This window comes from Asterias rubens, chromosome 14, assembly GCF_902459465.1.
Source record: "Asterias rubens chromosome 14, eAstRub1.3, whole genome shotgun sequence".
NCBI lineage: Eukaryota > Metazoa > Echinodermata > Asteroidea > Forcipulatida > Asteriidae > Asterias > Asterias rubens.
Window position 1 is genome coordinate 8636241 of NC_047075.1, and position 22252 is coordinate 8658492.

Consider the following 22252-nt stretch of genomic DNA (forward strand, 5'->3'; position numbering starts at 1 on the left):
GCTTTTTATCCAAACCGGACCTTCTTCAGAGGCATGTTATGTTGTAATCATAAACAATTAATACATTTTCCATCGCGGCCAATTGCCGAATATGGGAAAACCATAACAGTTTACAGGGGGAATGTACAAGATTTAGTTACAATAAAAATAAAAAAACGATGTTAAAACAAAACTTGAGGACACTAATTAATAATGGATGTAGGTCCTACTGAACAGCGAACATTATGTTATACTTAACAAGGAAAGTCAAATCATTTCTTTTCAATATAATTCAATACATGGCATTGTATTACCCATTACCAAGGCTCCCCTGATTATATTAAGATTCAGATTATATTAAAGGATACAGTAATGTTTTACAGGAACAAATTATTGTTTAATATTAATTGTTTGTGACTCACAGGCGATGTTTTTACGGTAATCTGTTTTTTTAAATGACACGTTTCAAAATCGTCAGTTAACATTAAATTCAACAAAATTTAAACTACACTCCTGGCAAAAGTTGAAATGAAATTTACAATCTTTTTTTATATTTAAAGCAGTTTGTTATTATTATTATAATTTATTTGGCATAAAACACATACAAAATACAAACAATAACAAAACAAAAGCCATGGAAACATGCCAGGAATTGAAAGCTTTACAAAACAAAACTGTTGGCCGAATTAGGGCCTTCAATGCCAATGCCCTTGGCCAAAATATTAACAATCTATAATTATTTACAATAAAAATCAGAAACATTCAACAATAGAGATGCTACAAAGTAAAAATGCAGAATGGGTTAAGAACGTTAAAAATGCAAAATAACCCCCAACAGGCAAATATTAATCCTACCGATCAAAAAGTAAATACAAATATATGTAAACGAAAAAAAAAAAATGATTGAAGGCTTTAATAAAGGCAGTCTACACAATCGTTACTGCAGCGTCTATGATTAAAATTTTTACAAAAAAACTTGAAACAGTTTTACATGTAAATTACATGGTATAAAGATGGTCATGGTAGAAAACTTCTCATGAAATATTTCGTATTGAAATGCTATAATTTTCGAGAAATTAGTAAAACGATGGCCAACGTTCGCTAATTATCACGCTTGATAAAACCGCTGTTTTTTTAAAATAAAATACGACGCTGCCCTCACACGACCAAAAAAAGTTATTCATAATTCTTAATTGGTACGATCGATCATATGCAATTGGGCCCATGGGATGACATTGACAGTGACTCGTACGTACGTAATCGTGTGTACGGACGTCCGGTGGAAAATACACGCGACGAACGAAGACACCGAGAGATCGACTACGCGGTGCGAGCTGCCATTCGACTCGTCCTATCGTATGTAGCGCACTTCTTCATAAATATTTTGGCAAGTCCTTTGATGCAATATGGAAGAAGGTAAACGGAAGAAAAAGCTAACTGACAGCGCAAGGAAACGATCGCATGTATCTGCAAACCAATAGTACAAGGCAAGAAAGGCGCTCATTAGTGGGAACATCAAGCTTCCAGTTTCCATTATGAACAGCTCATCAGATGGAAAACCAAAGCATTGCAGCTCCGCAAGTCAAATGCGGATCTTGCAAACACTTTGCTTGACTTGCACGATAGCAGGTGAGTGTTACTGTAATTGAAATACCAAAATACTTGTTCATTATATCCTCCCCTTACCAGTTTTCACGCTATTATGCCTTTTTCTTAGAATTGGAAAAAAAATAATGATGCCTTATATGAACCGATGCCCTAATTACCTTCTTTTGTTAATATGAAGTATGCAAACATAATATATTGAACTTACTTGAACTTACTTGAGTCCACCGACGCCATCACACAACTGGGGAGGAGACGGTGGTTCTGGTTACTGGGGCAGACAGCTTAGATAAGCTTATGTAGAATCCCCCCCCCCGACGTTCTTTAGGAATTTATCCACATGTCCCTTGAAAATGTTCACACTTGAAGCTTCAATTGCTTTTCGAGGGAGAATGTTCCAGTAGTTGACCACTCTCTGGGTAAACCAGAACTTCCTGAGGTTGAGGTTGGATCTTGATTTGTACAGTTTAAGTTGGTGACCCCTGTGCTGCACGGTTGACAAATCAAAGAAGTGTTCAGGGTTCAAGCTTGATGGACATTGAAATGTTCACACTACACACCGATCTTCGATGACTTCAACTGGCCCCATTTGTTTTGAGTTTTTCCTGTTTTCACGGCAAACAAGAAAGCATAGTTTCCCGGTGAAGCCATACATGGAAGAAACATCTACAGTGACTACAAGTGTTCTTTGAGACTCTGTGTATTACTCTATAGCCAGCAGTTGTCTTCGTTTTATTCAAAATATTTTTTAATGAAATTTTAAAATTACCATGGTAATTTGCAAAAAATAACAAAAATAAATAATTTTAAAAAAAGTGTGAATAATCATTGGCTTTCAAATCTGATTTTTATTTATTTTTTCCCCCTTTTTTTTTCTCTTAAAATTTATAATAAAGCGTATAAATAAACAGTGATAATTGAATCTATAAGCTGATCGTTTAAATTTTAATATTAATAATATTATTGATCGGAGGGTTAAAAAAAAAAATATATTAGAAAATGATATAAGGCACATGGCTTCTTTAAGCCTCTATTTTTTTTCCAGAATGCACAGCAAAATATTCAGTCACATGGTTTGATCATCATGATTTGTGAATTGAAATAGTGTTTGATGACACTTTTTCGGTGGGCAAATATTTGTATATGGCCTCAAAATTATGACATATTTTTGTACCTTGTAGAAATGCCTAAAATACCAAACTTTTTGCATTTACAAGTGCAAATATCCAGTGGAGCCTTACGTGTTTCTATGTTTTGGTCAAAGGAGAGGAGACTCTTTGCTTGGCAAATAAAACCACAGTCATTTTTTTATCTAGGGACTGTTTACATCGCGCACAGAGAGGTAAAAGATTTGCCACGATTTTAGGGACACCTCGAAAACAGGACCTCCTACGATACATAACTTTTTAGTCATCTTCTTTAGATGTTATCTGTTGCCTGACAAAAAAAAGTTTACTTCATGCTCTCATCAACCGCAAAAACACGGCGCTCGCCCCTGGTGAGCTATGCTGGTTTGAACGGCAAATTGAGACGACCCCACTCACACACACACATGCAGATTCACACGCCCACCACCATGCCCACGTCATGGTCCAGTTGTTTATTAGGCCCTGAACTTCAGGGTATTTTGGTCAAATTTTACCACCTGGCCAACAATTTATCCGTCCTAAATAAGCTCAAATTACACTGACTTTTTTTTTCTTATCTTATAATTATTAAACTAAGGCAGCCGCAGTAGACACTATTGGTAATTACTCAAAATAATTATTATCATAAAAGTTTTAAAACCTTTCTTGATTACAAGTTTTGGGGAGAGGTTGATAGTATAAAACATTGTGAGAAACAGCTCACTCTGAAGTTCTGTAGTTTTTGAGAAAGAAGTAGTTTTCCAGACCTCAGGTTTAGAATTTGAGGTCTCGAAATCAACCATTTGAAAGCTTCGCGTGACCATGCTGCGACAAGGGTGTTTTTTTTTCTTTCATTAAAAATGGTGAAAAGCAAACATCAATGGAAAACCAATCAGACTCTTCAATTTTCACTTTGAAACAATAAACTAACAGGCAATGGATAGCTCTCCATTTGAAACAATCACCTCTCAGAGTGTTCAGTGTCATTGGTCGTCACAGTGGGTCACAGTTGGTCGTCTGCTGTGTTTTTGCTGAGTAGCTGAAAGTCCATTGCACATGGTTGTTGCTAGGCAACAGTAGTACTTAAAGGGTTGCACAATTAATGAAAGTTAAATTAATGAAAGGGTCATCTGTCAGCCATCTGAAAAGGGTTATAGGCCTGTGTGTTTTATGGATAGGCCATCCATTATCCTGGCTTCTTTCAGGAGTTATATTTCAGATTGTAATGCCAACAAACAATTTTTTTTTCTTGTGCTCCAGGCTTGTACTGTACATGAGATTTGTCTATTTCCAACCATCCGGTGACCGTAGTTGGGTGTATATAGGTTGACCATATAGTAAAATAATTTTTAATATGTGAAAAACAATAACAGCTGAAACTTAAAACTGAAACTGTTATTGTTTACAACCCAAGGTATCTTGCAAGGTGGTCCAAGAACTCCAAAGACTATGTCGCCATCAAGAACAAAGTACCCAAGCAGTACACCTATATCCCCGCTTTGATGCAGAAAATACTACGGATGAGACTGGAGGATACAGGCCGACTGAGTGTTCCCCCTGAGAGACGGGACGATGACCCCAGGAGGGTGCCGCTCGCCTCGCAACCAAGACTCCACCAAAGGTCGAGGACATCTTGAAACAACGACACATGTCACGCTTTTGAATGATGGCAGTCTTTAAATATGTGTACTGCATGCATATAAAGTTAAGTACTGAAATATGTACAAGTAGTCTTGAACCAAACGTTTTGAAATACACGTACGACAAGGAGTCTGGAACCAAAAGTTCTGAAATATGTACACAAGGAGTCTGGAACCAAAAGTTCTGAAATATGTACACAAGGAGTCTGGAAACATTTATTTCAAGTTTCTTCTCATTATGTAAGCAGACTCAATCTATCTTGGGGAAAATAAAGAAAAAAAAATCATATTTTTTCCCAAAAGGTGAATGCATTGTCAAATTTGAACTTAAAAATCTGATAGCGTTTTCAAGAAATAATATAGACAGTGTAATAATCAATTGATGTACAAAAAGCACACTCATTTATTTATTAAGCTTCATCACTCAAGAACTGACCAAACACTACTCCACTGAAAGTCCAAGATAAATATTGAAATGTGGTAATCAAAAAAATATATATAATATTGTTTGTAGCAGGGACTGAAAGAAACTTACTGCCTCTGTTTCCAAGTATACTTTTTTGTGTATAAGGGAAGAATTATCAGGTAGTTAAAATACGTAATATACAGTTTTAATAACAGGGTCATTCCCTTTAAAGGGAAGGTACATGTACATGTTTGGTAATTACAAATATTAGCTTAAAAACTGACTTGGTAACTATAGCTTTGGAGAGCTGTTGATAGTATAAAACATTGTTGGAAATGGCTCCCCTGAAGTAACGTAGTTTTTGAAAAAGAGGTATACTTCTCACTAAAATAATAAAATAATTCTAGCTAGAAGTGTTTTATTCCTACCTGAAAATACACAAACTCGTCAAACGAGGGTGTTTTTATCTTTCATCATTTTCTCCCAACTCCGATGACCAATTGATCTCAAATTTTCACAGAATAGTTATTTTATACTTATGGTGGGATACACAAAGTGAGAACACTGGTCTTTGACAATTACCAATAGTGTACCTTCCCAGTAAGTTAATTTTTTTTTGGATCTGACCTTCACAGATTGAAATGTAACTTGACGTCCAGTGGTTGGATAAGTTTGATTCAACAGAAAACAACGCCAAAAGAACATGTTATGTAATTCAAACCATTTTTTTCCTGATACTTTGGTAAAACAAAAGTTTGGGCATCAATAAGCTAGGGACCAAAATAACAATGCTTTTTTTTTTAGAAATAAAAATTTGCATGTAGACTGTAAGTATAACCAGCCACACTGTTTGTGTTGCCCATATGAGTGCAATATTTATGCCCGCATTCGAGTCCAAGCCATATTGCAATAGTGCACATATTATTTGTTTTTTGTACAGCATGGTTGGTTTGAAAACGCAGGGAGTTGCATTTGAGGGCACCGTAAGACAGTGTGCCATTAAAACCATGGATGTACATGATGCATACAGTGTATGTTATGCAATCACAGATGTGTTCATAATTAACCATCAGGCACATAGTACATCACACAAAAACTGCAAAAATGCTTATTCCAAATTTGAAAGTTGCTTACATCTAAAGCTAACATTACAATAAATATTGTAAAAAAACAAAAAAAAAAATTTTCCGAGGCGAGGTCCAAATGTTGAATGTTTTCATAACTTTTTGCAGTGATCAAGTTATTAAACTTTTATTAAAAACAGTTACTAAAGCTACTAGACTAGGCACTATTGGTAATTACTCAATTACTTGTTAGAATAAAAGCTTATTTGGTAAGGAGCAATGGAGAGCTGTTGATAACATAAAACATTAGAAGCAGCTCCTTCTGAAGTAACATAGTTTTTGAGAAAACAGTAATTTTCCACTAAACATTTGAATTTTATTTCAAGACCTCAGAACTAAATGTTGAGGTCCGGAAATCAAGCATCTGAAAGCCACAACTTAGTGGGACAATACAAGGGTATTTTTTCTTCCGTTATTATCTCGCAAATTCGACGACCAATTGATTTCAAAATTTCGCAGGTTGTTATTTTGTACACATGTTGAGATACACCAAGTGAGAAGACTGCTCTTTGACAATTACCAATAGTTTCCAGTGTCTTGAAATGAAGGCCATCTCAGATGAGGTTTACTGTTATGAAGAAAGTTACAAAACCTACAATTTGAAACTAAGTTTGGTGTGTAGGCTACACACCAAACTTAGTTTCAAACCGTGACAGTCAGGTCATACCGCTTGCAGGTGCTATATATTATGGCATGTTGAATCGACTTGGAATGACCCAGATCCAACCAAAACACTGGATTAAGCTAATCTGTCCCGTCTGAATCCAATGTACTGGTTGAATGGATCTCCAGTGCCAAGTCAACCATGCTGCCATAAAGTATAACACCTGTAAGCAGTGTGTCGACATTGGCGGTTGTGTTCTCCAGGATTTTCATCGCCAATGTCGACATTAAGGAGCTCTCTCCATAACGCACGTTGAAGAGCGACTGCCATAGGGTCCATAATATTGTTTAATGTCTGCAATTAAAAAAAAGGAAATATTTTGCATGAAACAATAGTGTGTAACTAAAACATCCTTTGGGGTGGGGGTGGGTCGCTAAACCATTCTCCATGAAAAAAATAAATACACAGTTAGTTGGGTGTTGGGGAGGGGTTCCTACTTCCTATACGCTTTTCTGTATGGAATAAACGTGTGTGTTTTTACCTTGATAATTTTTTCGGGGGAGGGGGAATTGGGGAATGATGTAATTAGCAATTCAACCTCATCTAGGTGTGTTGGCAAAATGGATCAAGGGTTCTGGGGAGGGGGGGGGGGTACTCAGAACACCTGCCCCCCCCTCCCCCCCCCCCTGGTGTTGACATGTCACATGAACAGATATTCTTTTCTAGGTTTGTTGATGACTTGTTAAGCTGTTCTTGACAATGCTAAATGTAGATGGGAGGAAACACAACTTTTTAGTTTTGTAAATTTAGTTTTATTTTATTTGTTTATTATTGTTTATTGTTTATTCTAAGTACCATTTTCAAAGGTTGTTCAAAATTTACATACCGGATGAACAGAAAGGCAGTTTTCAGGTGTGTTCCTGCAGCAGATGCATTGTTGGTCTGTTGGCATCTGTCTGCAGTTGCCACAAACACACCAGTCCAAAGCTTGAGCAGGCTGTGGCTGTCTGTCCGCAGGAATATTTAGGATGTCGAATATCAGCCCTGGACTTCTTTCCACTGTTTGCAGAAGCAACTGCCTCACTGCCTCATTTGACATGTTTGCAATGTCTTCCTGAATAAAATAATATTTTAAATTACTTTTTTTACAAGCAGATAACTGGTAATTATTTGCTCCATGACAGTGACCTTATGCTTTATGATTGTAAAAAAACAATGTTTGGAAAAAATAAGTTGGTTTATATCCACAAGACTTCGTAAAAAATAATTATTCCCTTGTTGTAAATACATGATCTTTACAATTGACATTCACCAGGAATGAAAACAAAAATAGGTGACTTGTTCACATGAATGAAAGAACGTAAATTTTGATGTAATATGCATTGGAAATCAGCACATTCATTAGATTTGACCAGGGAACTGTCAACGTTATCTGTCATGTTGGTTTTGCATTTAATTTCCATACCCACTTTATATTATTTATAAATTAGATGTCATCAGGAGCAATGTATTTGTGCCAAATAAACTGTGCCCATACAGTTTAAACAGTTCTTGTATTTATCTTTTCTTGAATAGTTACCATTAACCGTTGTTTTCTTTGCTCACGGAGAGCCACAACTGCTTGGTCTGGAGGCTGGATTGCAGCTCCCCTGCCTCTGACCCCTCTTCTTCTAACCCCCCTGCCTCCTCTAGCTGCCCTTCCAGTGCCTTCAGTCCCAGCCCTTCCCCGCCCTCCTCTTTCTCTGCCACGCCCACTTGCCCTAGCCCTGCCCGAAAGTCTTCTGCCTCGCCGGCCTTTCCTTGGTTTGTCTGAAATAATACATAAATTAAAAAAATGTATAAATAAACCACAATTAATTAAATAAGAAACAAAAGTTAAATAAAAAATAATCGTAATTATAATAATAGCAGGGGATGAACAGCAAATTTTGTTATTGAAATAGCACATACCAAAAACAGTTGCAAGAAAATGTACATATACAAATGAAATATACAGTTCGTAGGGAACTTTATGGTATATACGTATGCAGAGAGAGTAAACACTTTTTTTGGTGGGGTAAACACTCTTAGTGTTTTTATTTACTCAAACCTCCCAAAAAAGAGAAGACCAGCTGTCGTATACGCACAACCATGCGAACGTGTGAATCCATACAAAAATAGGCCTATGTTGTTTTTGTTTCATCCCGATAGTGCCAAACCCTCCAAATTCATCTGCAGAAAATGTTATAAATAGATAGGTATTTATGCTTTAGAAAACGGAATTTGTTAACTACCTGAATGCCGGAAGTCCACATCTCTTCTGATGATTCTGATGATGAGCTCATTGTTAGGTGTGTAATGTGTCAACAAATCAACGAAATTACAGACGGAGTCTCGCAGCGCGGCGCTTATATTAGATTTTAAAAAAAGTTGCTGTTCTAACTCAAGGTTCATTACATTCATTATGATATGTTGTAAGCTTGTATTATTTTGTTGGCGGGCCCGAACCGCGCATCCTACCTTACATACCGGGCAAGAGAGAAAATGTGTTAGAGAGAAAATACGTGTATACTGCTGCTGAAGATGGTTCAAGTTAATTGCCCTTCAATGTTTACATTTCCTCTTTTTTTATCACCCAGACGTGCAGACGGTTTGTTATTTTCTTACAGAAGTCTTTGACTTATAAAACGTTCTTAATCTTGGTGACATGATCAGAGTGGCACCGTAAGGAACAATCAATCTTAGCTTGTTCCTCCACGATCCCAGTCACCCCTCCAACTATGTAATTCTTTTCACAATTTTTCCTACATTACGCGTGTTCAATACAGTGCTACATGGTGTCGTTTTTTTTACTTTAATCTGAAACTTATTGGCACTCTGTTTTTTTTCTCTTCTTCTTATAGCTGTGTTCAGAATGTATTCCTCCATGGTTCACTAGTTCTCTGGGGTTTCAAATAAGGTGTAGTTACTAACCCTTCCATTTTTATTCTGGATTTCACTGACTGGTTTAACTTTCTATAGATTTTTAATAAATAAAGTTTATTTTGGTTGTTGACGAAACCTACTGCTCGACTGGGTCATTGTTTTACTTCTTGTATCTCCTCGCATCTTAGCCCCATTCGATAAATATATTCCCCGAGCACTTCTCAGTTTTGTTTATTGAAGCATGCTCGAGTCGGAGTACACCCGGCAGCAGGCTCACACACACTCGCCTGCCGGGTGCGTGTGTTGCATGCCACGGTTCAACCATAGAGGAAGACATCAACGGGCCACCACTCTGCTGGGACTTTGGTTTATTTCACAAAAGTAAACGCACGTACAAAGTGTGACCATGGTCCAGGGTGCAACATAAATTGTCAGATAATTGAGGGTGCGTGGCAAAAAGAGTAGACGTACATTTTAACAATTTTTACTGATATATTTAGACCCCACAGAGGCAAATTAAAATTACAAAATAAAGTATATAAATTTAGAAATTTTGAGAAACAAGATTGAAATGGAGGAGTGTCGTCTGGGAGGACGGCCGAGAGAGGAGACTTTGGTAATAAATTGTCGATTATTTGTTTTTGTTTGGAAAATGTAATACTTGAAATAATGTCCTTTGTGAATTAAAACAGGAATGTGAATGAGTTTCCTTATGGAAAATTGCAGATGTGAGCTGGTTGCCTGTAAATTGCCGCCTGTGACAATGTCGGGAAAGGGACATAAATATCTGTTTATATGGACATTATATGCAAGTTCCACATTTATCTCGGTACAGGACCCCTGTAGTTTGACGATCAACATGGTCATGGTGTGCGTTGATAATATCATTCTATCTCCATGAAAAAGAAAGTTAAAAATAGTCCTAAAACCGTCCATTAGAATTTATCTTCACTGTCATTGTGCGCTGGTATAGCTAGCAAGTTAGCACTATTTGTACCGCATGCAGCATGCAGGCCGACGATACACACACACACACACCCCCACCGTCTCCAGATCCTACGCGCTAAAGCATAGTAGATCGCTTTGTATCAAAGATTGGCCCTTCGGTGACCTTTCTAACCAACTGCAGACGGGCACTCTCTCCCCGAAGCCCGAGTATGTAGGAGTCACTGTACCAACGACCGTTCACAATAAAATCGCTTTCTTTCATAAAATAGCCGTCTATTTCTTGTTTCAAACGCGTGAGGGTGACATTCAAAAATCTGTCCTAGGAATTGTGCAAGCATTTGAAATTCACACGACATGCGCGAAGAATAGAATTATATCGTCGGTTTTTCACTTTTTTTCTCCTGAACCAGATGGCCGATTGATCTCGAACTTTCACAGGTTGGTTAATATACGTATATGTTCGATTAGAAAAAGTGCTGCCAAGTTACTAACACTTCCACCTATTGTACACGCTTCAGTAGACTGCCTTTTAATGCGATGTGTTTGGTTCCAGTTGATATACAGTGTGGACATAAGCTAGGAATGGAAGACGGGAGTATTCCTGATGATAGGATCACAGCATCTAGTCAGTACAGTTCATATTATCAGCCGAGTAATGCACGACTGAACCTGGACCGTGGTTGGTACCCAGCTAGTGGACAGTACGTTGGTTCATGGCTTCAAGTATATATGGGTTTAGACCCCATGCATATTGAGGGCGTCGTCACACAGGGCCATCCAGACTATGATGACTGGGTGACACACTACCAGGTACAATACAGCATTGATGGCGCTGCATGGCTGTATGTTAATGGGGACTCTACTCCACAGGTAAGAGTACTCAGCAAAGACACTCTCCAACCTAACATGTATTCCTTATAAACTAAATACACTTCAATAAAGCAGTACAGCCTATATTCAGGATTTATGTATCAATTGTTATTACTTCATATATGTATCATCATGACCACCTTTGATTCCTTTGACAGACATTCTCTGGTAACTCCAATAACTTATTGGAAATAAGTGATAACTACGCTCCAGTTACCAATTAATATTCATTAAAACATAGACACTCCAATAATGCAGTACAGCCACTATTTATAACCAAAGTGTAAATTATCATTTGTATTGATTTGTATCTCCACCTCTGGTTTGTATTTATTTTTTACAGACATTCATTGGCAACACTGATGGGAACACCCCAGTTACCAATATATTCCAGCAGCCTATTCAAGCACGGTACATCCGCATCAGACCTACAGCCTGGAGCTACCGCCCAGCCCTACGTATTGAACTCATTGGATGCAGAGGTATTGTTTCAGTCAATCACCACGTTTTCAAATGTCAGGCTTATTGCCTAAATCTTAACCTGAATTAATATGCTAGCCTCTTCTTCTAATCTTAAAGTTAAAAGTAAACAAAATATTGCCAACCAGTGGATGTTATCAAAATGGACACCAATAGGAGTGACGAAACTGTCTGGGGTTTTTATGAATATCCAATTCTATAAAGAAGTAATAAGTTAATCTGGATTGTTGATAATCATGATTATAAAGATTTGCAAGTAACATCTACATAAACTTGGATTTGCAAAAAACAAAACTTTTAATTTAAGATAAATGTCCATATTCGCGCCTTCAAGACAAATTAAACAGATTGCTGTATATTTGTTAACGAAAGGTTATTGTGAACCGTTTGACCACAAAGCAGTCATGTGAATCATTTAATCACCAGACACACATTTTTGATATTTAAAAGGGAAATCTGTTTTATGTTAAATATTGTATTAGTACTACTGCACATAACAAACTTGGTGCATCCGCATCATACCAACAGCCTTGAATACAAACTCTTACTTACGTATTGAGCTCATTGGCTGCAGAGGTAAGTGATGTAATTTAATGATGTATGCTGTTGATCACTCACCACGTTCTCTAAGTGCACAATGTCATCCAATTGAGACATTCCAAACTGTACTCAATTGTTAGTCGAGCACAGCATCAATAAAGCACATTACATAACATACAAATCAAGAAACCAAACTTCTCAAAGTCAGATTGCATTTTTGCACTCTACCTCACTCCCCTTCAAAGTGTAAACAATTAGACTACACCTGAGCCGACATACTAGTTTGAGAATGTACTGTAGGCAAAATATACGCGTTTCTAACATTAACCAATGTCTCAATAAAAATTAATTAAAATCAAACTATTCTGTGGTTAACAAGACCAGCTCCAAAAATTCGCAATAAATTTAATGTTTCACTATTAAGGTTGGCCTGATGGAGACACTATAAATTTATTTTTTCTCAGCTCATGAAGTTTGTCAGCAGAAGCTTGGAATGGGAGATGGTACCATCCCTGATGGAAGCATAACGACATCGTCTACTGATGACCAGGAATGCAGCAGGAACACTTACGGACGGCTAGATGGGTCTGGTGGCTGGTGTCCCACATTGGATGACAAAGACAATGCATGGTTCCAAGTGGATATGAAGCACCCGGTATTGATTCAAGGTGTTGTTACACAGGGTAACAGAGACAAAGCATACTGGGTCACAGAGTTCATCGTATCTTACGGTGACAATGAGCAAGACATGCGCTTCATAGGAGGGACTGATAAGGACAGTGCACAGGTATGACGTCATACATACAAATATTTCTTAAAAAAACCTCCCAAAATTCACTTGTATCATAATAATGTAATCTGTTGTATTTATACTTCAATTGGTCTGGCTCTTTACAACACGCTTTGATCTTGATGTAAAGGCGTTTTATAAATATTTAGTTGTATGTATGTGGGTCATTCCATGTCAGACCAACGCACTTTTTTACCTCATGTATTCCGATTTTGATAAAAATTGCTGTGCTTGTAGGTCCTAATGAGAAATGAATGCACACCAATTTTCAGCCCGATCGGACTTTCCATGTGGTCAGGGAAGAAACCACTAAAATCTGACATTTTTAGGGTAAAATACCACCTTTTTGGTAAAAATATGTCATAACCATGTCAATTTTTATCACATATATGCAAATTTTGTATCAAATTGATGAGAATTGCATGCTCAAATCAATTCTTTCATCAAAAATAAATTTTCTGAAATGTAGGTCACTGTAATCTTTAATATGTTATCGTGACCTTTGATCCAATTTTTGAAATAATGCATCTTTCCAAAAGTCAATGAAATGAAAATCACCTGATAGAGCATGTCATTCTCTATCAGAATCCACTAAGAAACAACTGGGCTTTTCAAAATTTGCAACTTTAAGACTATTTTTGTACAGTTGGTAGATTACAAATTAGTCAATTTATACATGTACTTTACTTTAAAAATAAATAAAAATAAAAAACTTTCCAAAGTTACTAAAATTGTTATTAGTTTGGGATTTTTTCATGTTGAGGGCTGATGTGGTCTAACCAGAATCATACTTTAAAATACCAGCAGTGACGCACCCGGGATTTAATTTGGGTTGTGGGTGGAGGGGGGTGGGGGGGATGGCATTTTTCTGAAACAAAATTCTTTCCAAGATGGTAAACAAAAAATGTCACCATGCTGCAACTCTGACTTCATCGGAAGGTTAGCATGCCTTTTCGTGTGCTATACGGTTAAATGGAAATCGCACAGTTAGCACAAAATCTGCTGCTGAGCAGCTCTATTAAAATGGGCACTGAAGTCGGAGTTGCAGCATGGTGAACAAATTGTTCTTGAGGATTTCTCAGAAAGTTACTATGCATTAATTTGTTGTTCAAGATTCATCACAGGGGGTTAAAGTAAGACTGCATAAATTTGTGATCTACTGAAGAAAGGCAGACAGCTTCTCCATCTCAACCTTGATGTAATCTCTAACTGGGATCACTAATAATCACAGTGGTGCACCCGAAAGGGGGGGGGGGGGACGATGGGTCTGGGGGATTGATCCCAGCCCCTCCAAGGTATTCAATTTGTTTGTTTGATTTGTTTTGATTTTTTGTTTTACAATCTTCGAAAGAAATTTTTTGGGAAAATATGGCCCACCCCCAAAAAATAATAAATCCTGGGTGTGTCACTGCTGATAGTTTAAATTCTGATTCTGGTTAAACCACATCAGCCCTCAGCAAGAAACAAATCGCAAACCATGAACACTTTAGGTAACTTTAGAAACAGAAGAGTGAGGTTTGTTGGTGGATTTATTATGTAAAGAAAATAAATTGACTAGTTTGTCCAGTTGTTTCTTGGTTGATTGTGGTAGAGAAAAACATGTTCTATCAAGTGATTTTTATTTTGTTGATTTTTGGAATGATGCATTGTTTCACAAATTGGGTCAAAGGTCATTATAACATATTAAAGATCACGGTACTTGTACAAAAATAGTCATAAAGCTGTAAATTTTGAAAAGCCCAACTGTTTCTTAGTGGATTCTGATAGAGGAAGACATGCTCTATCAAGAGATTTTTATTTCATTGATTTTTGGAATGATACATTATTTCAAAAACTGGGTCAAATGTCACGATAACATATTAAAGATTACAGTGACCTACATTTCAGAAAATTTATTTTTGACAAAAGAACTGATTTGAGCATGCAATTCTCATAATTTTGATACCAACTTTGCATACATGTATATGTGATGAGAATTGACATGGTTATGACATATTTTTACCAAAAAGGTGGTATTTTACCCTAAAAATTTCAGATTTTAGTGGTTTCTGCCCTGACCACATGGTAAGTCCGATCGGGCTAAAAATTGCTGTGCATTCATTGCTCATAAGGACCTACAATCGCAGCAATTTTTATCACAATCGGAAGACATGAGGTAAAAAAGTGCGTTGGTCTGACATGGAATGACCCATGTATGTATGTATGTATGTATGTATACATACAAACGGAAAACTGTTAATTACATAATAATATCAACACCATAAAAAGCAATTGCCTATGCAGTTATTGTTTATTAACATAATTTTCTCAAAGGGTATACAGGTGGCAGCATCTTTGACCACAAATAAACTGCAACAGTAAGCAGTAACGGATTTGCTTATTAATCCCAACCTTGATAATAGACGAAGAGCTTCAAACGACTTTAGGGTATTCTGATTTATTGTTGTCATTGAGCATCGTTTATGTTTCCTTCCCAGAGATTCACTGGAAATACACAGCATTTTTTCAGAGTAACCAACATGTTCAATGAGGAAATCAGAGTGCGCTACATCCGCATCACACCAACTGGGTATCAAGGAGAACGTCCAGGGCTGCGTATTGAACTCCTTGGATGTAATGGTAAAGTCAGAAAAACAACTATTGTATTTATTTATCAATTCTTTTGATTTGTACAGCAACAACAAGAATAACCATACGTTATTGGTTTATTTGGCATTTGTTGAAATATTAAAATACTGTCGAAGTCTCATATTTTAAGCGGACACCTATTGCAGTCTTCCTGATCTCATTTGGTTAAAATGAAAACTTTACTATAGACAATCGCTGTTAATACTGTTGCGTTTTATTTAAAGGTGTTTTACGTAGCATATGGGCCTAACTATGTTCATTTATAAATAATAGTTTTATTCCGATTAAGCAAAGAACAATCAAGTGCAAAGTGGCAAACACACAATCTTGTGGCAATAATTTAATTACAACTAAACTGTGCCAAAAAAGTATCTAAACACTTACAAATGGTCAGATTTATCGGAACCTGAAATAGTATACAAAAATTTAATTGTTCGTTTCTATTCACCGTTAATTTCTGCACGTTTTGACACATCTTGTGTTGCGTTACGATGTTGTTTGGTGGATTTATGGACACTTGAGTGGCTTAAGGTCGAATTTCAAAAGTTGCAAAAGCCCCTATTCACCCCAATTCCAAAAGGGAACTCACAAAAGCATCACACTCAGACAAAATCAAGACAAAAGACACAAACTCGTTTCGTTTAAATGACCATGAAATTAATTGCCGTATCTTTAACTCTAAAACTGCTGTTATCCTGTCCTCCATTCTTGGTGTGTCCTCCATCATTGTCCTGAACGGCAAGGAGTCGTCTTCTCATACTCTCAATGAGACCTCTGATCTGTCCCTGGTCAATCCCCTGCCATTTCCTGATCAGGATGCGTCGCAAACCCCTCGAGAGTGGTGTCAGGCTGTATGGACTTGTTCACTTTCTTCTGCTGCAGAAGTCACCCTCGGACGGCCACTCCTTGGCAGGTCGTCCACATTTCCCTGAGCTTGGTAGCGATTCCACCATTTACTGACCGTCGCTGGTGACGTTTTTACCTCGCATCGACGTACCGGCTTCTATCAAACCAACGATCCGTCCTCTTTCCTGTTTGGTCGTTTGAGCCATCTTTCCTGTTATCTTGAAACACCTTTCCCTGTCTTACCATTGTTGTATGCCTCCCATCTTTGACCCCTTTGCTTGGTTACTGACAATTATTGGTGAGTATGTTCATCGCAAACGATTTATCCAAAACGCGACCAAAAAAACATCATTTATAAAAGGCGAGCAAAAGAAACGCCGATCTTACTCGTCACAATACAACGATTTAGCTTAAATAGAGGCTTTTGCAACTTTTGAAATTCGACCTTAAGCCACTCAAGTGCCTGTAAATCCACCAAACAACATCGTAGCGCAACACAAGATGTGTCAAAATGTGCAGAAATTACCGGTGACTCGAAATGAATAATTAATTTTTGGCATACTGTTTCAGGTTCTGATATATCTGACCATTTGTAAGTGTTTAGATACTTTATTGGCGCAGTTTATGTTAGTGGTAGTGTAATATTGACTTGTTTGTTTTGTTCTGCAACAGATTCGGGTTCGTTTTCAAGCCAGTTATTGTTGTGACCATTATGCAATCGAAATCTGCACTGAATGAACTTCAATACACCCATTAGTATGTTATTATATTGACTTTATTATTGCCTGATATAGAACGCTTCTTTTGTTTGGATCATCTCGGAATGGGAGATGGCAGCATTCCAGACTTCAGAATCACAGCATCAAGTGCACAGCAGAGGGAAGATGGTAACTGTCAACCAAGCAATGCACGACTCACTCAATCAGCAAACAGTAATACTATCGGCTGGTGCCCTGATCCTATTGACATCAACCCGTGGCTACAGATTGATCTAGGATTTAAAGTGATAGTGGAGGGAATGATGATGCTGCAGGGACCTGATCAGGGAACCAGTGTAGATAGTGAGTACCAGCTAGAGTACAGTGATGACCAGAGCACGTGGCATACAAAGAATTCAACACAGGTAAGGAACTGTAATGTTCACTCTGAAAAGGTTATTTCTGAGTCTTACAATCAAAACTGTATGTTCAAATACTGGTTTGATTATCAATAAAACAGTGATTTTATCACGAAACTGCTTGATCTTGTTCAACTTGCTGATTGTCAAACCACAATGTCACTTGCTTTTATGGTTGCATTTCAGGCCAACATTTTGTGAAGGATTTTTTCAATCAGACTTATGTTCTCGAATGTGAGACTTTGAAACGCTAGGTGGCAGCAGACGTAACAAGTGAAGTATTAATGCTCAACATAGTTCTGAGCGTGCGCACATTACCGAGAACAATGATATTTTACCTGGTAAGTCTGCTGCCACCAAGCGTCCCGAAAGTCCCCCATTCAAATCTTCTGTTGCAACAGGCCAATCGAATATTAGTTGGTGTAAAGTTGACTAGTCTAATATGGCTAAGTTAATATACAAGTTTAACTTACATGAATTGTTTTATTGTTTCTGAACAGATTATGCGAAGAAACACCGCAGCAGACTCGGTAGCTACCAGCATGTTCAATCCACCAATCATTACTCGTTATATCCGCATCATACTAAATCAGACTGATGACTCTCAATGGATACGTGTTGAACTATTGGGATGTAAAGGTAGGTTCCATCGAGATGTTTCATGCACATTGTCTTAAACAAAGTTATATTTTGTCCGAATGGAACAGTGATCTGATCGTGAAATAATATCATATTATACACATAATGAATGTTTATGAGTGCAATTGTGCGAATATGTTCACGAGTTGAAAGGTAGAATGCTCTATTGAACGAGGCGGAGCCGAGTTGAATGGAATATTCCAGCTTTCAACGAATGCAAATATTTGCACTATTGCACGAATGAAAAATATTCATTATTCGTTTCATCCAAGTAGATCTTTGTCATTTTGATTGGAAGATACAACTTTCAAAACAAACAAAGTGTAGGCCTACAATTTTTACGTGTGAAATTACACCCGTTTCTCTTTGGGTCGACCTGTTGGATTCAACAGTCACAATGTGTGTTCTGTACAGCTATTTTGAGACATGCAGAAGCCGAACGCTAGTAATTTTACTAATATGCCTTGCAGTAACACTGCTGCGTTACCAAAGACACGCGCACGCAGTGATGTTTTTACTCGGCTTTTTCGTTCCATACGAAAAATACTATTGCACACTGCAGCGTGCAATAGTACATTTCGGATGGAACGAAAAAGCACGGTGAGTGACTCAGCGTGCATTGGTACTTTTATTTGCTATCACTTGACGGACAATCCTCCAATCCAATGACAAGGATCTGCTTGGGTGTTATGTAAAACCAAATAACCAAATCAAACACAACATAATGTTAAACATCAAAATGGTACATTCAATTGACAGAGTATAAACTGATAATTTTAAAGTGATCAGATTTGATCAAGTTTTTCCTTGTTTTTTAAGCAACTCACAACGCTAAAATCAAGATTGTTCTTAAATAATAGAGGCAAAATTCATGTTTGGTGAACTTTTTTGCTTCACGTGCTCTGGATGATCAGCGATTTCTTAAAAACTAGGTGACCTTTAAAATTAGAATGTTCACAGGTTGTTTGTTAATGAAGTAAGTAGTTCTAAACTTCATTGATCAACAACACACATTGGTTTATTTAACTCACGAAACAGAGTTCAGTTTGAGCCGTTTGTGTTATAGAGAAGCCTTCTTATAAAACAATCCGAATTTACTGCCACTTTACAGAACAGGAGCAGAACGCATTCAATTCCAATTTTCAATCAATCAAATGTTTTATTTACAGTACGCTGGGTATGTAGACAACGCCTTCTTAATGAAGCCCATACCATTCCGGACGGATCTTCAATTCTTCAAATTGACCTAGTGTTAGTAACTCTAGTTGAGGGAGTCATAGCTCAAGGGAAAAATGAACCGTCATTTCAAGTAGAATACAGCCTTGACAACGTTACCTGGGTCAACGTAAACCACAAGGGAGCACCTGAAGGAGAACCTCAGGTAAATGGTTTCGTCTTTGCACAAACAAAATGGTTCTTCAAATTTACTATTTTATTCTGGTGGACTTGTTTCTCAACTTGTTTTAAACAGAGACAATCGTTAATCCCATCAACTCGTACGTACAAAGAACATTGCAACATTAAGAACATTTCATGTTGTATTACTTTGTATATAAAACCTATTGTTTGTAAAAGGCAAATTTGGTTCAATAAAACCAAAACTGGCCTTGATCATGGTGTTCTATCTCCTGTGCTGCAGACTTTCCATGGTTACATGGAGAAAACCGCACCAGTAAAGAATACTTTTGTTTCTCAACTAGTTTTAAACAGAGACAATCGGTACTCCCAGTAACTCGTACGTACAAGGAACATTGCAACATTATGAACATTTCATTGTTCATTCAGTTCATTCAATGGTTTATTAAAATTCTATTCAATTCGCTGCCAGCAGCAGAATTACATGAACAGTTACAAAGTTAACAAATTGTGTATTACTTTGCATTTAAAACCTATTGTGTTCAAGGCAAATGTTTCAATATACATAAATTTGCCTTAATCATGGTGTTCTATCTCCTGTGCTACAGACATTCCATGGTTACACGAATCAATTCGCACCGGTAAAGAACACTTTTGATCAGGCGATCCGAGCCCGATTCATCCGTGTAACTCAAACAGACGTCGGATATCCAGCTGTGAGCATTGAACTCATTGGATGCAGAAGTAAGTTTCTCGGTTTTAGTAACATTACAGAATTTCAAGTCCAACCGCCGATTTTGTTTTACTATTTGGTTCGCCTTTTATCGTAATGTATAAATAAAAACAAACGATACAAAAATCTTGTGTAAAACAAACCTTTAAAGTGTTTACAAGTTTGACACAATGTGTGGTGGAGCCAAAGACGCGTACTAATTCATATTTTTAAATCTACTTAGATTCTAGAACACGCGTGGAGTTATTTAATTTTATCCCCCAAAAAACTATAGCTTACCAGCCACTTAAACGTATTTAAATAAAAGAACATCAAATAATAGTAGGGGAATAAATGGGTGGTGACGAGTTCTTAAACGGCCATTTCAAACCGGTAGGGTCATGACCGGGCGGTGCATTTCTTTGAGATAGTTTTTGGATAGCATTTGCTAACCCGCACAAATGCTATCCGAAAACAATCGGTTACAAACAGCTCTGGCTGTGCTTTTATCAACTGTTTAAACACCCCACGTGAAATGTTCTCCGCCGATAGGAAAAGCCAAACTGTCTGAGGTATTTTTGAATGTTGATTATTTGTACCTTCTTATGTTTTCCAGATGATATTCTTGAGACTGCCAACGGTCAAGCCTTCATCGTTCACCATCACACAGATAATAACCAAGACGAAACAAACTGCCCAAGTCTGAACAGTGAAGGAGGATGGTGGTTTAATAGATGCTCTGGTATACCTGGTGTAGATAATAACCTTAATGCTGAATATATCCAACCTAGTGATACGATGGGTCCATACAAACGAGTCATTAGAGCTAGTGAATGGAATGGGTCTCGTATTGCAAAGACTGAAATCAAAATACGCCACCAATCTCCACCTCGTGGCTAAACAAAGTTTCAGAATGAAAGTTGCTATGTCCCCTGACAATCAAATGATAAGCCAACGCAGACTCGTATATTGGTACAATTATCCACCAAATTGGTTATCTATTTAGCTCAGACTTAAACAGGTAAACAATACCGTGGTATATGGACTGTTCAATCACAAAATAGAAGCTAAGCCAACAACTAACAAAAAAATGTTTAGCCTTTAAAGACACTGGACACTATTGGTAATTGTCAAAGACCATGCACTTATCTCGCTCGGTATAATATCAACATATTCATAAAATAACAAACCTGTGAAAATTTGAGCTTGATTGGTCGTCGTGTTGCGAGATAACTATGAAAAAAAAAACCTTGTCACACGAAGTTGTGTGCTTTCAAATGCTTGATTTCGAGACCTCAAAATCAAATTATAAGGTCTCGAAATCAAACTATTTGAAAATGACTTCTTTCTCGAAAACTACGTCACTTAAGAGGGAGCCATTTCCCACCTCTCCCCATTACTCGTTACCAAGTAATTTATGCTAGTAAATATTTTGAGTAATTACCAATAGTGTCCAGCAGTCCAGTTAAAACTTTAAATATTACCAAAATGAATTCAGTTGGATGTAACAACATTATCAAAACAGACTGGTGTCAAACACATGCTACACTGTTTAAAAATTAAAGTAGAAGGGCATACTTATAATTTTTTTCAAAAACTTGTTTTAGGATTGTATTTTTAGAGCTCACACAGTTCTGTTCGAAAATACATTTTGCATAAGTCAGTACAAACGCAATGGCAACTGTTTCTCATTGAAGCATTCGTGTAACAAGCTAGCCTACTGATTAAGCTGCCTTGATTCCTAACACAACATCGCTACAACGAACAGCGGGTCAGAATGATCCATCTCTTTTCTAATTTCTTGAGGAGAAACACTGAGTACAAGTTGTGGGTGCACTTTTGTTAAAGGGAAAAAAATCGCGTTCACTTAAATAGTAGCAAGATCACAGACCAATGAGAGCGGACCAGTTGCTCTATGACTTGGTGCTTCTTATATT

The 22252-nt window shown here is 37.3% G+C and overlaps 1 protein-coding gene across 2 annotated transcripts; it reads left to right on the top strand.

Annotated features, from left to right (window-relative positions):
- Positions 1–1347: 1347 nt before the first annotated feature.
- LOC117299093 (neuropilin-1a-like) lies at positions 1348–21505 on the top strand. Of its 2 annotated transcripts, none has more exons than XM_033782517.1 (10): positions 1348–1608; positions 10891–11207; positions 11551–11689; positions 12692–13014; positions 15495–15636; positions 17286–17614; positions 18109–18247; positions 19417–19628; positions 20212–20347; positions 20932–21505. In XM_033782517.1, exons 1-10 carry the CDS (start codon positions 1515–1517, stop codon positions 21213–21215), a joined length of 2115 nt encoding a protein of 704 aa, XP_033638408.1. In that variant the 5' UTR covers positions 1348–1514; the 3' UTR covers positions 21216–21505. The 2 variants fall into 2 exon arrangements, with proteins under 2 accessions (XP_033638408.1, XP_033638409.1); XM_033782518.1 differs by lacking the exon at positions 1348–1608 and adding an exon at positions 10425–10775.
- Positions 21506–22252: the final 747 nt, after the last annotated feature.